The sequence below is a fragment of the Pelodiscus sinensis genome, unplaced genomic scaffold (assembly GCF_049634645.1).
Source record: "Pelodiscus sinensis isolate JC-2024 unplaced genomic scaffold, ASM4963464v1 ctg186, whole genome shotgun sequence".
NCBI classification, from domain to species: domain Eukaryota; kingdom Metazoa; phylum Chordata; order Testudines; family Trionychidae; genus Pelodiscus; species Pelodiscus sinensis.
Genome location: NW_027465905.1, coordinates 60,145 through 76,914, shown reverse-complemented (window position 1 = coordinate 76,914; position 16,770 = coordinate 60,145). Strand labels below are relative to the sequence as shown.

At 64.9% G+C, this 16,770-nt stretch overlaps 2 protein-coding genes across 8 annotated transcripts; one reads left to right on the top strand and one right to left on the bottom strand.

The window, feature by feature from the left end:
• Positions 1 to 207: 207 nt before the first annotated feature.
• On the bottom strand, positions 208 to 4,846 carry RPUSD3 (RNA pseudouridine synthase D3; the record flags this gene model as incomplete). Its single annotated transcript, XM_075916338.1, is given in 9 exon segments — positions 208 to 453; positions 456 to 567; positions 984 to 1,123; positions 1,313 to 1,439; positions 1,520 to 1,604; positions 3,467 to 3,574; positions 3,810 to 3,906; positions 4,034 to 4,078; positions 4,717 to 4,846. Coding segments are annotated over 9 exon segments (951 nt in total), but the record flags the coding sequence as incomplete, so codon positions are not given.
• Positions 4,847 to 5,710: 864 nt separating this feature from the next.
• Positions 5,711 to 15,690, top strand: JAGN1 (jagunal vesicle mediated transporter 1). Of its 7 annotated transcripts, none has more exons than XM_075916344.1 (4): positions 5,711 to 5,912; positions 9,009 to 9,116; positions 9,277 to 9,447; positions 14,876 to 15,690. In XM_075916344.1, exons 2-4 carry the CDS (start codon positions 9,028 to 9,030, stop codon positions 15,336 to 15,338), a joined length of 723 nt encoding a protein of 240 aa, XP_075772459.1. In that variant the 5' UTR covers positions 5,711 to 5,912; positions 9,009 to 9,027; the 3' UTR covers positions 15,339 to 15,690. The 7 variants fall into 7 exon arrangements, with proteins under 7 accessions (XP_075772459.1, XP_075772462.1, XP_075772460.1 ...); XM_075916345.1 differs by lacking the exon at positions 5,711 to 5,912 and adding an exon at positions 7,959 to 8,068; XM_075916346.1 differs by lacking the exon at positions 5,711 to 5,912 and adding an exon at positions 8,070 to 8,087.
• Positions 15,691 to 16,770: the final 1,080 nt, after the last annotated feature.

The window sequence follows — 16,770 nt, the reverse complement described above, 5'->3', positions numbered from 1 at the left end:
TGGAGGGAGGGATGGGCCCTCAGAGCTGCACTGCCCCGGCCTGCCCTGCCTCCTGCCCCCCGCAGCCCCTCCCTGCCCCTCCCTGCCCCGCCTCCTGCCCCCCGCAGCCCCTCCCTGCCCCCCGCAGCCCCTCCCTGCCCTGCCTCCTGCACCCCACAGCCCCTCCCTGCCCTGCCTCCTGCACCCTGCGGCCCTGGCCTGGTGAAGATGGGGGAGCGAGCCCGCCATGGAAGCCAGGGAGAGGGGGCTGGAAGGAGCGAGGCCATGGATCAGCGAGGGGGCAGGACAGGGTCTTTGGGTTTGCACAGCAGGGAAAGGCCCTTTCCCCCAGACAGAGCTGGGCTTCTCACTTGCTTGGTGGCCCTTTGGCCAGGGCAGGTCCAGCCAGGGGCGCGCTCTGGGCCCCGGGGAGGCCCAGCAGACGGAGTGTCTGGAGGAAGAAGGGTGGGGGGGCGCCGTGAGAACAGCTGTAGGGAGGAGCAGCTGGTGCAGGTGGAGATGCAGTGGCAGGCGATGCAGCAGCTGCGGCCTGAGGCGCAGCCTGCAGAGCAGCTGTTCATCCAGGACCTGCCAGGAGAGAGAGAAATGGGGGCTCAGGAGCCCTCCAGCCCCCCGCCACAGCCCAGCAGACAGGACCAGGGCCCTGAACAGGCCACTCCAAGGCGTGAGGAGGGCCCTTCGTGTGATCCCCGGCGGGGCACTGTGCCCCGGGCAGGGACCCTGCCAGCGGGACACCCCAGGACGTGCGCAGGCGTCTGGGCTTGGCCACTGGGTGGAGGCAGCGTGTCTGGCAGGCCCGGTAACCCACCTGCCAGAGGCGGCCTGGGGTGGAGCCCGGCCCTCCTCTCCCTCTGCTCTGGACACAGGGCGGGTCCCCAAGGTCTCGGGCAGCGTGGCACCCCGTGTTGGCGCCCTCGGGGCCCCTCCCGCGGGGCTGAGCAGGGCGAGAGGTCTGCCTGGCTTTGTACAGGGCTCGGGCATACCTGGGTGCGAGGCAGAGCGCCCCCCGCAGGCAGCAGGAAGGGCTCCCCCAGCACCGTGCCCACGCGGGCAGAGTACACGTGGTCGCCCAAGGCAGGGCACAGCAGCAGCGTCAGGTGCACCAGGAGCTGGCTGGGAAATGCTGAGGTGAGGAGAGGACAGGTTAGCCCGGGGCCTTCGTCTTCCCTCTGCTCCCATCCTTCTGCCTGGGGCCCCCTGCCCACAAGGACCTCGGAAGACCCCCTAGCTCATCCCTTCTCCACCCCGGGGCCCTCTGGCAGGGTTGTCAGGGAGAGCTGAGCCAGAGGCAGACCCAGGGCCCTTCTTCCACCTGTCATGGGCTGGAGCTGCACCAGGGCGCAGCCCGGAGCCGTGGCCAGCACCTTGTAACGCGTCAGGGTTTGCTTCACCTCCTTCCTCTCCAGGCTGCCTCGGGAGGGGGCGGCCGGCGGCACCACCTGCAGCCAGAGCAGAGTCAGGGAAAGGCGCAGCGCTCCCAGCCCCCCGGAACATGCAGCTGCACTAACCCTTTGCTTACCAGCTGCAGACCCCCAACCTGCTCCAGCCTCAGTCCTGGGCGGATTTCCCCCTCCGCAGCAGCTGGGACTCCGGCAGTGACAGCGCTGGGGGAGGGAGGGAAGGGGTTACGGGGGGTGCTCTGCGGCTCATGTGGGATGGGGTGGGGCCAAGTGCTTCCTGTAGGCCACCCAGGGAGACTCTGACGCTGCCCAGCTGATTAGCAGGGTGCCCACACCCAGCACCATGTGTCCACTGGTGGTGCACACCCGCACAGGCCTCAGTGCACAGAACAACATTTATTCTACACATGAGTGAAAAAGATATGAGACCATGGATGAGGGCAGTGCGGGCGAGGAGTAAGCTGAGCCAGAGCCCTGGGCTGCAGGACTACACGGTCAGTCACCAGTACTAGGCCGAGCGCCCCATGGAAGTCTGGGGAGAGGGACGCTCCTTTTGCAGCAGGAGCAGGAACACGCGGCAGCAGCAGGAGGCAGCGCGAGATCACTTAACACAAGCCCACGGCTTTCCCTCCCACTAGCACTAAGCCAGGCCCACGTAAAAGCCAGGGCACAGGAAGCTGGAAGCGAGGGGGGTGCTGATTGCACCTGACTCTGATGGGGAGAGCCAGGCAGGCTTCCCAGAGGGAAGGCGGGGGGTGTCACTGGTAAGCAGCGGGGGAGGAGAAGCAGGGGTCTCACTCACCCACAGCAGCGGGGGAGGGGAGGCGGGGGGTCTCACTCACCCACGGCAGCGGGGGAGGAGAAGCGGGGGTCTCACTCACCCACGGCAGCGGGGGAGGGGAGGCGGGGGGGTCTCACTCACCCACGGCAGCGGGGGAGGGGAGGCGGGGGGGTCTCACTCACCCACGGCAGCGGGGGAGGGGAGGCGGGGGGGTCTCACTCACCCACGGCAGCGGGGGAGGGGAGGCGGGGGGGTCTCACTCACCCACGGCAGCGGGGGAGGGGAGGCGGGGGGGTCTCACTCACCCACGGCAGCGGGGGAGGGGAGGCGGGGGGTCTCACTCACCCACGGCAGCGGGGGAGGGGAGGCGGGGGGTCTCACTCACCCACGGCAGCGGGGGAGGGGAGGCGGGGGGTCTCACTCACCCACGGCAGCGGGGGAGGGGAGGCGGGGGGTCTCACTCACCCACGGCAGCGGGGGAGGGGAGGCGGGAGGGTCTCACTCACCCACGGCAGCGGGGGAGGGGAGGCGGGAGGGTCTCACTCACCCACGGCAGCGGGGGAGGGGAGGCGGGAGGGTCTCACTCACCCACGGCAGCGGGGGAGGGGAGGCGGGAGGGTCTCACTCACCCACGGCAGCGGGGGAGGGGAGGGGAGGCGGGAGGGTCTCACTCACCCACGGCAGCGGGGGAGGGGAGGGGAGGCGGGAGGGTCTCACTCACCCACGGCAGCGGGGGAGGGGAGGCGGGAGGGTCTCACTCACCCACGGCAGCGGGGGAGGGGAGGCGGGGGGTCTCACTCACCCACGGCAGCGGGGGAGGGGAGGCGGGAGGGTCTCACTCACCCACGGCAGCGGGGGAGGGGAGGCGGGAGGGTCTCACTCACCCACGGCAGCGGGGGAGGGGAGGCGGGAGGGTCTCACTCACCCACGGCAGCGGGGGAGGGGAGGCGGGAGGGTCTCACTCACCCACGGCAGCGGGGGCGGGGAGGCGGGGGGTCTCACTCACCCATGGCAGCGGGGGAGGGGAGGCGGGAGGGTCTCACTCACCCACGGCAGCGGGGGAGGGGAGGCGGGAGGGTCTCACTCACCCACGGCAGCGGGGGAGGGGAGGCGGGAGGGTCTCACTCACCCACGGCAGCGGGGGAGGGGAGGCGGGGGTCTCACTGACCCACGGCAGCGGGGGAGGGGAGGCGGGGGTCTCACTCACCCACGGCAGCGGGGGAGGGGAGGCGGGGGTCTCACTCACCCATGGCAGCGGGGGAGGGGAGGCGGGGGTCTCACTCACCAGTAGGTGGCGGGGGGGTGGCCTGCCCTCCGGAGCCGCGTGAAGAAGCTGTGCAGCTGCTGCGTGGTGCCAGGGCAGCTGGAGAGGAGCACCAGGCCGGAGCCATCCCTGGGGCAAAGGGGTCAGACTCAGCCCCATGGCACAGACCAGCAGCCAGGGCTGAGCTACCACGTGGTGCCCTCCGGCCCCTACCTCTGCCCCCAAACCATCTCTCCATGCCCTGCCCTCCCTTCCCAACCAGCTCCCCCTCCATCCTGCACAGGGCCCAGCAACCCACCCACCCGTCCTCCCCCCACCTCTGGGAGCCAGGCCCTGCCTGCCCCTGCCCCCTCCACTCACTCACTTCCCAGCCGCTCTGACCACGTGGAGCTCAGGAGGGAGGCTCAGCCGCCGGCTCAGCTCGGGAAGGAGCGAAGCCAAACTGAGCTGCCCTGGACTGCCTGGGAGAGGGCACAGGGAAGGAGCCATGAGATGGAGACCTGGCCCACCCCCGCCCCCAGCCCAGACACCCCATTTCCTTTGGGACGCGCCCATGGAACCTGAGAGACCTGCACCCCCAGCACCCACCTGTCACAGCCAGGCCCGGGGGCTTGCTGATGGCCACCAGTGGCCCTGAAACAAAGGAACAGACTAGGTCAGGGAAGACTGGCCAGCCAGCCCCTCCCGCCCCTCAGCCTGGGCCGAAAGCAGCCCCTCCCGCTGCCCCACAAGCCAGCACCCCAGCCCCACCGCCCAGCCAGCCCTCACAGCGTCCCCTCCCGCTGCCCCACAAGCCAGCACCCCAGCCCCACCGCCCAGCCAGCCCTCACAGCAGCCCCTCCCGCTGCCCCACAAGCCAGCACCCCAGCCCCACCGCCCAGCCAGCCGTCACCAGCGTCCCCTCCCGCTGCCCCACAAGCCAGCACCCCAGCCCCACCGCCCAGCCAGCCCTCACAGCGTCCCCTCCCGCTGCCCCACAAGCCAGCACCCCAGCCCCACCGCCCAGCCAGCCCTCACAGCAGCCCCTCCCGCTGCCCCACAAGCCAGGACCCCAGCCCCACCGCCCAGCCAGCCCTCACAGCAGCCCCTCCCGCCCCTCAGCCTGGGCGGAAAGCAGCCCAGACCCCACCGCCCCAGCAGCCAGCCAGCCCCGTCAGCCCAGGGGGACTCAGCTCTGTTGCCCTGTTTCCCTGGACAGCCCGTCTGGGGGCCCCCTTATGTCTCCTCTGGCCCAGGCGCCGTCCTGCGCAGAGCCCAGCGCTGGCCAGTACCTTCCCGAAACACGACCGCTGCCTCCAGCAGCCCCAGCGCCTCCTGCTGGCTCCGCGGCCCCCCAGCTTGGCCCAGGGTGCTGCTCGCAGCCAGGGCCTGAAGCCGCTCGCCTCCTGGGACCACTGGGCATCAGGCGGGGCTGGGACCTGGGGGGAAGGGGGGGAGCTGGGACCAAGCAGCAGAACCAGCGTCCTGGTTACCCCCCCACCTTCTCCAGGGCATCCTCTGCACAGCCCCCTCCTCCGACCCCGAGCCCCTCCCCCACTGTCCCACCTCCCGCCCACCCCTCCTTCCCCTCCCCCCCACTGCCCCCCCCCCCTCTCCGCACCCCCCTTCCCTCTCCACCCACTGGCCCCCCTCTCTCCGCACCCCCCTTCCCCTCCCCCCCACTGCCCCCCTCTCCCGCGCCCCCCTTCCCCTCCCCCCCACTGCCCCCCTCTCCCGCACCCCCCTTCCCCTCTCCCCCACTGCCCCCCTCTCCCGCACCCCCCTTCCCCTCCCCCCCACTGCCCCCCTCTCCCGCACCCCCTTCCCCTCCCCCCCACTGCCCCCCTCTCCCGCACCCCCCTTCCCCTCCCCCCCACTGCCCCCCTCTCCCGCACCCCCCTTCCCCTCCCCCCACTGCCCCCTCTCCCCCACCCCCCTTCCCCTCCCCCCCACTGCCCCCCTCTCCCCCACCCCCGTTCCCTCCCCCCCACTGCCCCCTCCCCCTCCCCCCACGCACCAGGTTCGGGGCTGGCCCCCCCCCGGCGCGGGCAAGGAGCCGGAGCACCGCTGAGGCGGCCGCCATGGTACCGAATGCGCGTGCGCGGTGCAGCCGGAAGAAGCGGGGCGGGGCTCGCCGGGGGCCTCTGCTGGCCCCGCCCCTGCAGGGCCCAGGGAGCAGCTGGGAGCCCCGCCCCCGCGTTAGCCCCGCCCCGTGCAGGGCGCGCGGTGGCTCCGGAGCCCGGGGGTACACGTGACCCCTGGGCCGGGCCGGGCTCGCGGCCCCCCCGCCCCCCCCGCTCGCCCGGGGCGGTCAGGGGGCGGGGCCCGAGGCGGGGGGCGGGGCCCGTTCGCTGGGAATCAGCCGGTGAAGCCGCAGGCGAAGCGGTCCCAGCCGGTTCACTCTTCCGCGGGGCCGGCCGCTCCGGCCCATCCCCGTGGCCCGGGGCGCAGATCGCATCCGGGGACGGGCAGCTCCAGGGGCCCTGAGGTGCTGGCGGGACAGAGGCGGGACGGGGGGGGCGGGGGGCTGTCCGTGGGGGAGGGGCGGGGGGCTGTCCGTGGGGGCGTGGGGGGAGGGGCGGGGGGCTGTCCGTGGGGGCGTGGGGGGAGGGGCGGGGGGCTGTCCGTGGGGGGAGGGGCGGGGGGCTGTCCGTGGGGACGGGAGAGGCGTGGGGGGAGGGGCGGGGGCTGTCCGTGGGGACGGGGGGGCGTGGGGGAGGGGCGTGGGGCTGTCCGGGGGGAGGGGCGGGGGGCTGTCCGTGGGGGGAGGGGGAGGGGCGTGGGGGGAGGGGCGGGGGGCTGTCCGGGGGGACGGGGGGGCGTGGGGAGGGGCGGGGGGCTGTCCGTGGGGGGAGGGGAGGGGCGGGGGGCTGTCCGTGGGGACGGGCGGGGGGGCGTGGGGAGGGCGGGGCTGTCCGTGGGGACGGGGGGGCGTGGGAGGGCGGGGCTGTCCGTGGGGACGGGGGGGGGGGCGTGGGGAGGGGCGGGGGGCTGTCCGTGGGGACGGGGGGGGCGTGGGGAGGGGCGGGGGCTGTCCGTGGGGACGGGGGGGGCGTGGGGAGGGGCGGGGGGCTGTCCGTGGCGCTGGGCGCAGGGCGGAGCCCCGCGCGGCCGGGGTGGCGGTGCGCTCAAACGCGCGCTGTCCTCTGACCACGGCTTGCCCCGCGGAGAATGCCAGAACGGAATGGCCTGAGCACAGTCTAGGCCCCAGGGCAGGGCCCTGATGGGTCTGCTGGGTGGCCGGGGAGGGCTCCCTGGAGGGCTGTTCCTGGTCCCTCGGGCACTTCGCCAGTGGCTGCAGGGGGCGATGGCCTGCGCTCGGATGCAGTGGCCGCATTTCGGGGGCGTGTTGTAGGCATCAGTGCGATCCTGTGAGGGCAGGAGCGACAGTGGAGCCCGTTGCTGTGGGCGGATCTGCTCTGACCAGAGCTTCCCAACTTGTGCACTGGGGCTCCACAGAGCTGGGCTAAGGGGCTCTCTGCCCATCGGGGAAGGCCCGCTCTTGTTATCAGTGGAGGCAGGAGGCCAGACCTAGTGGGGCTGCACTGGGGTCAGACGCCTCCATATGTTCATTGATGACTTGGCTAATGGGGCAGAGGTGTTGCTCCTCAAGCCTGCAGAGGACAGGGAGCCAGGAGGGGTGGCAAGCAGTGTTCCTGCTAATGTTTATGTCCCTGAGCAGAATGAATTTTATGTGGGCCCATACGGAACTGACGTGACACCTCTGCCCCGTCACATTGGTGCACAGAACAAAATTCATTCTGCACGCGGCCTGTGGTGGCATTGGGGTCGAGGAGTTTGGAATGTGGGGTTACTCAGGGTTGGCAGGAAGGAGGGCTCTGGCTGGGGGGTGCAGACGCTGGGGTGAGGGCTTTGCAGTGCGAGCGGGACTGAGGCTGCGGGGTGCAGGGTAAGGATGTTAAATATCGGTGAATTTGCTAGTCGAGTAGTCGATGGACTAGTCAATAGGTACGTCCGCATTCCTCCTTTGAAATGTACCCGCTAGGGCTCGTGCACTTCTCAGAGGAGGGTGTGGGGCTCGTGTACATCTCAGAGGAGGTGTGGGGCTCGTGTACATCTCAGAGGAGGTGTGGGGCTCGTGCACATCTCAGAGGAGGTGTGGAGCTCGTGCACATCTCAGAGGAGGTGTGGGGCTTGTGCACATCTCAGAGGAGGTGTGGGGCACTCCGCCAGCAGCCGGGCAGGCCAGCGGGAAGTCCTGCTGGCCCGGCTCCATGGGTACAAGAGTCCCCGCGGCTGCACAGCGGAGCAGGGATCAACTGTGCAGCACTGCCGCTTTGGAGTGCCCATCTCTGAGGCACCGGGGGCTCAGCCGTGGACCAAGCTGAGAGAGGCCACTAGTGAACACTAGTGAACACTAGTGCAGGGGCAGCTCCAGGCCCGAGCCCCTGCGGGCTGATCACGGGGCGGGTCACCACGTGGGCGCTGCAGAGGGGCTGCCACAGCTGGGGCCCACGCTGTGGGGAAGGGCGGGGCCCCAGGGGGCGGGGCCTTAGCGCCTCCAAGCCCCGCCCTGCCCCTTGGCTCCGCCGCTCAGGCCGGGCAGGAGGCGGAGCCATAGAGCCGGGCCTCCCGCGGCCCAGACAAGCCGCCCCGCGCGCCATAGACAGTGACGCCGCGCGGGTAGAGAGTGCGCCGCGAGGCGCTGGGGGGTCTGGCTGGGGGCGGGCTCTGGGGGAGCGGGGGGGGGGGGGTCTGGCTGGGGGCGGGATCCGGGGGAGCGGGGGGGGGGGGGTCTGGCTGGGGGCGGGCTCCGGGGGAGCGGGGGGGGGGGGTCTGGCTGGGGGCGGGCTCCGGGGGAGCGGGGGGGGGGGGGTCTGGCTGGGGGCGGGATCCGGGGGAGCGGGGGGGGGGGGGTCTGGCTGGGGGCGGGATCCGGGGGAGCGGGGGGGGGGGGTCTGGCTGGGGGCGGGGATCCGGGGGGAGCGGGGGGGGGGGGGTCTGGCTGGGGGGCGGGATCCGGGGGAGCGGGGGGGGGGGGGGTCTGGCTGGGGGCGGGCTCTGGGGGAGCGGGGGGGGGGGTCTGGCTGGGGGCGGGCTCCGGGGGAGCAGGGGGGGTCTCTGGCAGGGGGGCGGGCTCCGGGGGAGCGGGGGAGGGTTGGCTGGGGGGGGCGGGCTCCAGGGGAGCAGGGGGGTCTGGCTGGGGGGCGGGCTCCGGGCTCCGGGGGAGGGTTGGCTGGGGGGGCGGGCTCCGGGGGAGCAGGGGGGTCTGGCAGGGGGGCGGGCTCCGGGGGAGGCAGGGGGGTTTTGCAGGGGGGGCGGGCTCTGGGGGAGCGGGCTCCGGGAGAGCGGGGGGGGGGTCTGGCTGGGGGGGGCAGGCTCCGGGGGAGGGTTGGGTGGGGGGGCGGGCTCCGGGGGAGCGGGGGAAGGTTGGCTGGGGGGCTGGCTGGGTATTGCCAGTTATGGGGGCTGCCCCCACCAGTCTTCACAGGGCCCTAGTAATCAGTCCCATGTGTCCCGGGGTTTATGCCCTTCCCACGAGGAGATCCGAGCTCCGGTGGGCACTGGCATGTGCACTGAGATGGCAGCGTGTCCCGGCTCACCTGCCCCTTCTCTCTGGCAGGCTTGTGGTGCCTCGTGTCATGGCTTCCCGGGCGGGCCCGCGGCCTGAGGGCACTGATGGCAGTGACTACCAGCACCGTGAGCGGGTGGCCTCCCATTACCAGATGAGGTAGGTCCAAGTGCAGGCCGGCTTGAGCCCAAGAGCTCTCGGGCTCAGTTCTGGGTCTCTGCCCAGGGAGCTGGGGGGCTGTGGAACCTCCCGGTGGGTCAGGCTTGTGTCTGTGAATGGCTGGGTTCCCTGGGGCCCTGACATAGGTGTCTATCCCCAGAGCACTGTGTGCGGGATGGCAGCCTGGACTGCCTGAGGAGCCAGGCGAGGAGATGTGGGGCGGTGTTTCTAGGGCAGGTCTGTCATGCTGCAAGGAGCCGCCAACCTGCCCGGCCCGTGGAAAAGCCAGAGGTCTTGTGCACGACAGCTGCCACCGGAGTGAGCATTCCAGGTGCCTGCCAGGGCACGCCCTCCCCATACAGCTGTTTGTGGCTGTGTCGGGCCAGTGAAAGCCCAGGCTGACCTGCAGTTTCATTCTCTGTTGGCTTGTCCCGGCCCACTCAGGTGAGGAGGTCACCTCTGCAGGAAAGAGGCTCAGGCAGGCTTCCCCTGGGACCCTACTGAGGGGCAGGTTCCTCTTTCCTGGCTCCTCCTCCTCCATAGCCCTTCAGGTTAGCGTTGCTCCAGGATCACTCGCTGCTGGGACCCCAGCTGTGCTCCAGTGAGACTGATTCTGTCTAACAAGTTTGCAGCGTCACTCTGTTGGGGTCTGGGGCCCTGCTGAGATTCAGACTGGCTTCAGGCTCTGTCCTAGCAGCTGCCTTCTCCTGTCTTAGAGCCCCCTGCCCCTAGGCAAACCTAGAGGAACCCAGGAAGAGCATCTGTATATATCCGTGGGACGACCGCATCTCACATTGCTATGTGCAGACGTGGTTGCCTCATAAGAGCGGTCAGACCAAAGGTCCATCCAGCCCAGTGTCCTGTCTGCCCACAGTGGCCAATGCCGGGTGCCCCAGAGGGAGGAAACAGAACAGGGAATCCTCATGTGATCACCTCCAGACAAACAGCGGCCAGGGACACCATTCCTACCCAGCCTGGCTAACAGCATCAATGGACCTAACCTCCAGGAATCTAGCTAACCCTTTTTTGAACCCTGTTAAAGTTCTTGCCTTCACACATCCCCTGGCGAGGAGTTCCACAGGTTAACTGTGCACTGAGTGAAGAAAAACTCCCTTTGGTTTCTTTTAAACCTGTTGCCCCATTCGTTTCATTTAGTGACCCCTAGTTCTTATATTATGGGCAGGGCTTGACAAACCACGGCGAGAGCCCCGCACCGTGCATGCGCGCAGTGCCGGTGAATGGGGTGCACGGAGCGACTCGCCCATCAGCGGTTTGTTGAGCCCTGATTATGGGAATGTGTAAAGAACTTTTCCTTATTCACTTTTCCCACACCACTCACGATTGTACAGGCCTCTGTCAGATCCGCCATCAGTCTCCTCTTTTCCGAGCTGAAAAGTCCAAATCTTTTTAACCTCTCTTCAGATGGGACCCATTCCAAACTCCTAATCATTTGTGTTGCCCTTTTCTGAACCTTTTCCAATGCCAAGAGATCTTTTCTGAGATGAGGCGCCCACATCTGTCCGCAGTATTCCAGATGTGGGCGTCCCATGGTTTTATAGAGGAGCAATAAGATTTTTTTTTCTCTTATTCTCTCTCCCTTTTTTAATGATTCCTAACATTCAATTTGGTTTTTTGACTGCCGCTGCACAGAGTGGATGTTTTCAGAGAACTATCCACAGTGACTCCAAGATCTCTCTTGAGTAATTATAGCCAAATTAGTTATTATTTAAATATTTTTACCCCACCTTTCTATTTAAAATATTCAAGGCGGCTTACAAAAACAAACAAATACAAATATATATCAAAATTTAAAATATGAAACCCCAGAGGGACATAACCAGCTAAAAACACATAGAGAGGAGGAACATGCACATACAGACTCCAACATTAATAAAAGCGCAAGTAAAAAGGGTGACTTTAGCCTGACGCTGAAACAATGCTAGCGTTGGCGCCAGGTGAATATCCCGAGGAAGAGAATTCCACAGCCTGGAAGCAAAAGCTGAGAAGGCCCTGTTCCGCGTAGATGTTAATCTTATCTCCACAAGTAGGGGAAGACAAAGCAAAGCCTCCCCAGCTGACCTCGATCCCTGGGTAGGTTCATATGGGAGAAGAAGGTCCTTCAGATACCCCGGACCCAACTCCTGGAAGGCTTTATAGGTCAGAACTAAAACCTTAAATTGTGCCTGGAAACGTACCAGAAGCCAGTGCAGCTGCTGAAGCCCTGGCATAATGTGCTCTGTATAACTAGTGTTGGTTAAAACTCGAGCAGCCACATTCTGGACCAGTTGAAGTTTCCGAAGGCTCTTTAGAGGCAGCCTCACAAAGTGCATGACAGCAATCCAGTCGGGATGTACCAAGCGCATGGATCACTGTGGCCAAGTCATGTTTGTTCAGGAAGGGTCGCAGCTGGTGGATCAAACAATGTTGCCCAAAGGCCCTCCTGGCCACCAATGAAATCTGATTTTCAAATGTTAAAAAAGGGTCCAGCAGGACTCCCAAGCTGCGCACCTGTTCTTTCAGGGGAGAGTAACCGCGTCTAGAACAGGTGCCACGCCACATTCACGCACAGTTGGCCTCCTGATCCACAGGACCTCAGTCTTATCTGGGTTCAACTTCAGCTTCTTTGACTTCATCCAAACCATCACTGCCTCCAGACACCGATTTAGATCAGTCACTGCCACCTGGTTCTAATGTCACAGGGAAATAGTTGGGTGTCATCTGCATATTGATGGCACCGTCCTCCAAAACTGCTTATGACCTCGCCCAGCGGCTTCATGTAGATATTAAACAGCATAGGGGACAAGATGGAACCTTGTGGGACCCCACAGCACAATCGCCACGAGGTCGAATAGCAGCCCCCTAGCTCCACCTTCTGAAAGCGTCCTGACAGGTAGGACCGGAACCATTGCAAAACAGTGCCTGCAATACCCAACTCCGCCAGGCGTCCCAGAAGGATATCATGGTCAATGGTATCAAAAGCCGCTGAGAGGTCTAGGCGAATCAACAGGGATGCACTCCCCTGTATCTCCCGGCGTAAATCGTCTACCAGGGCGACCAAGGCTGTTTCAGTTCCAAAACCAGGGCTAAAGCCAGACTGAAATGGAGCTAAGTAGTCTGTTTCTTCCAAGAAAGCTTGGAGTTGCAGTGCCACCGCCCTCTCGAGTACCTTCCCCAAGAAGGGAATATTAGCAATTGGGTGATAAGTCATGTGGGTCCAGGGAGGTCTTCTTGAGTAACGGTTTTATCACTGCCTCTTTCAAGGCAGCAGGAACCATACCAGATCTAAAAGACGCATTAATAATCCCCTGGACCCAGCCAGTCATCCCTTCCTGGCTAGATTTAATAAGTCATGAAGGGCAGGGGTCAAGAGAGCACGTGGTCGGTCGCACTCTGCCAAGCACCATGTCCACATCCTCAGTCTGCAGTCGCTGAAATTGATCCAGAGAAAAAAGACTGGGTGGTACGCTCTACACATTCTGTGCCCCACTTACACAGCAACCAGAGTCCAAATCCAGCCGGCTGCGGGCGATCTTATTAGCAAAATGCTTTGCAAACAGATCGCAGCGGGGGGCTAAAGGCTCCTCTATTTCATCATGAGAGCCAGACTGCAACAGGCCCCACGTTGTTCTCATCGTATTGTATGGATAGTTGGGATTATGTTTTCCAATGTGCATTTCTTTGCATTTATCAACATTAAATTACAGTTGACAATTACTGTTTCCCAATCACTTAGTTTGGTGAGATCTTTTTGAAGCTCTTCACCATCTGCTTTGGTCTTAACTATCTTGAGCAGTTTAGTATCAACTGCAAATGTTGCCACCTCCCTGTTTACCCTTTTCTCCAGATCATTTATAAATAGGTTGAATAGGATTGGTCCCAGGACAACCCATGGGGGACCCCACTAGTTACCTCTCTCCACTCTGAAAACTGGCCATTTATTCCTACTCTTTGTTTCTTGTCTTTTAATCAGTTATCAGTCCCTGAAAGGACCTTCCCTCTTATCCCTGACAACTTAGTTAAGAGCCTTTGGGGAGGGACCTTGTCAAAGGCTTTCTGGAAATCTAAGTATACCACATCCACTGGATTCCCCCTTGTTCACATGTTTGTTGACTTGCTCAAAGAGCTCTAGCAGATTAGCAAGGCAGGATTTCCCTTTACAGAAACCACGTTGACTTTCCCCCAACAAACTGTTCATCCACGTGTCTGACAATTTTATTCTTTACTATAGTTTCAACTAACTTGCCCAGTACTGACGTTAGAGTAGACTTACCGGTCTGTAATTGCCAGGATCACCTCTAGAGCCCTTTTAAAATATTGGTGTCACATTAGCTGCCTTCCAGTCATTAGGTACGGAAGCATAGGTTACAAACCACAGTTAATAGTTCTGCAATTTCCCCTCATCTCAAAAAGATACCTTGGTATTGGAAAATCTTCAGAAAAGGGCAACAGAAATGATGAGGGGTTTGGAACAGCTGCCAGAGGAGGAGAGAGTAATAAAACTGGGACTTTTCAGCATAGAAAAGAGGAGGCGGAGGCCTTGTCTACACTGGCACATTTTTTTTTGCCAGAAACTGCCTTTTGTTGACAGAACAGAGAGAGTATTTACACTACAATGCAATTTTTGTCAGAAAAAACACCCAGTTTTGGCAACAAGAAACTTCCATCGCTCTGAGACACTTTTATCTTTTCCCCTCCCCTTACTGTTGATAAAGAGCCAGGTGGACTCTGCTGTTTGTTTTGTCCAGAGAACTGGCTTCTGCCAGGTTCCACAACGCCTGCCCTGCTGGCTGTGCTCTGTGTGTTGTGATCTCTGCTGCTCTGCGGGCCTGTGCCCCTCCCCTTCCAGAGCTCTGGGAAGTGTCTGGCAGCTGAGGGAGCTGCTCTGCTTGGGGAACAAAGAAAGAGCAAATCATTGGGATGCTCCTGTTCTGCCTGCTAGGAACCCAGCGGCAGGCTGGCTGCTGCTGCAGGGGGAGGGCTGGAGAGATGACTGTGCTGCTTGGACACGTCTCAGCTCATGGAGCTCCCAAAGCTACTCATGATGCTGCTCCCAGCAGCTGAGAACGCGGGGGAGAACTCTGAAAGATCCCGAGAAGCGCAGGGATCAGCTCTGCCGTCCTACAACCCCGCACAGCGGAATGCTAACCCACACGGCTTTGCTAGCGCTCCTGTTGACATGCCATGCATGGGAGACAGAGAAAACAGTTGGACTGGTTTTCCCTTTTGCCAGCACTTGTGTTGTCAAAGCTTCCCAGTGTAGACACAGCCTAAGAGAGAGGCCAATAAAATCAGGTCAGGTGTGGAGACAGTGAATAAGGAAAAGTTATGTACTTGTTCTCATAATGCAAGAACTAGGGGTCACACAATGAAATTCATAGTCGGCAGCTTTAAAACAAGCAAAAGGCAGTATTTCTTCACACAGCGCACTGTCAACCTGTGGAACTCCTTGCCAGAGGATGTTGTAAAGGCCAGGACTTTAACAGGTTCAAAAAAGAACTAGATAAATGCGTAGAAGTTAGGTCCGTCAATGGCTCTTAGCCGGGCTGGGCTGGAATGGTGTCCCTGGCCTCTGTTTGTCAGAAGCTAGGAATGGGCGACGGGGTAGGGTCATGTGAGGATTCCCTGTTGTGTTCAGTCCCCTGGGGACACCTGGCATCAGCCCCTGTCTGCAGACAGGACGCTGGGCTGGACGGGCCCTGGGTTCGGCCATCCTGTTCTTCCGGAAGTGCTAGCCTGGGCCTTGCTTTCTCTCTCTGCAGCGTGGCCCTGAAGTGTGAGATAAAGAAGCTGATCTATATGCAGTTGGCCCTCTGGCTGCTGCTCGTGGCCCAGATCTGTGTGAGCCACCTGAAGCTGCTGCCCCATGACCAGGTGGCCATGCCCTACCAGTGGGAGTACCCCTACCTCCTCAGCATCATCCCCTCGCTCTTCGGCCTGCTCTCCTTTCCCCGCAACAACATCAGCTACCTGGTGCTGTCCATGATCAGCACGGGCCTGTTCTCAGTGGCCCCCCTCATCTACGGCAGCATGGAGATGTTCCCCATGGCGCAGCAGCTGTACCGGCACGGCAAGGCCTACCGCTTCATCTTCGGCTTCTCCGCCGTCTCCGTCCTGTACCTGCTGGTGGTGGTGGCGGTGCAGGTGCATGGCTGGCAGCTCTACTACAGCAAGAAGCTTCTGGACTCCTGGTTCACGAGCACACAGGAGAAGAAGAGGAAATGAAGCAGGGCGGGGGCCGCGTGACTGGGAGCAGGGAGGGAAGGGGCCTGCTGTGCCGCTCGCTGGGGCTCCGTGTTCCAGCAGCTCTGCCGGCAAATGCTGAAAGCCCCCTGCACACCTGGTGGCAGCCCACGCAGTGCTGGGCCTGTGTCCGGGCGGGGCGGGAGCCCTGGGCTGCCTCCTGCCTGCAGTGAGCTCAGCCTGCCCCCACCTGGGAATGTGCAGCGCCAGGCCTCCGGAGAGCCGCGGGCCAGGCCCGCCCTCCCCCGGGGGGCAGGGAAGTCAGCCTGATTCCCTGGGCCGGCCTCTCCCAGAGCCACCAGAAAGGGTGAATAAAGAGCAGCCTTGTAGAGCAGGCAGCCTCCGCATCTGTCTCGCAGCCGCTGCCCTGCGGGCCCTGCTGCCTGCTCCCCAGGACCCTGGGCTGGCAGGGCCTGGCCCTGTGAGTGTGCCCGTCCCCCCCGACAGGAGCCTCTGGCCTCCCCCCCGCCCCGACAGGAGCCTCTGGCCTCCCCCCCGCCGGCCCTGGAGCCGAGTGGCCCCCCCCCCCCGCCCCGACAGGAGCCTCTGGCCTCCCCCCTGCCGGCCCTGGAGCCGAGTGCCCCCCCGCCCCGACAGGAGCCTCTGGCCTCCCCCCCGCCGGCCCTGGAGCCGAGTGCCCCCCCGCCCCGACAGGAGCCTCTGGCCTCCCCCCCGCCGGCCCTGGAGCCGAGTGGCCCCCCCCCCCCCGCCCCGACAGGAGCCTCTGGCCTCCCCCCTGCCGGCCCTGGAGCCGAGGTGCCCCCCCGCCCCGACAGGAGCCTCTGGCCTCCCCCCCGCCGGCCCTGGAGCCGAGTGCCCCCCCGCCCCGACAGGAGCCTCTGGCCTCCCCCCCGCCGGCCCTGGAGCCGAGTGCCCCCCCGCCCCGACAGGAGCCTCTGGCCTCCCCCCCGCCGGCCCTGGAGCCGAGTGCCCCCCCGCCCCGACAGGAGCCTCTGGCCTCCCCCCCGCCGGCCCTGGAGCCGAGTGCCCCCCCGCCCCGACAGGAGCCTCTGGCCTCCCCCCCGCCCCGACAGGAGCCTCTGGCCTCCCCCCCGCCGGCCCTGGAGCCGAGTGCCCCCCCGCCCCGACAGGAGCCTCTGGCCTCCCCCCCGCCGGCCCTGGAGCCGAGTGCCCCCCCGCCCCGACAGGAGCCTCTGGCCTCCCCCCCGCCCCGACAGGAGCCTCTGCCTCCCCCCCGCCGGCCCTGGAGCCGAGTGGCCCCCCCCCCCGCCCCGACAGGAGCCTCTGGCCTCCCCCCTGCCGGCCCTGGAGCCGAGTGCCCCCCCGCCCCGACAGGAGCCTCTGGCCTCCCCCCCGCCGGCCCTGGAGCCGAGTGCCCCCCCGCCCCGACAGGAGCCTCTGGCCTCCCCCCCGCCGGCCCTGGAGCCGAGTGCCCCCCCGCCCCGACAGGAGC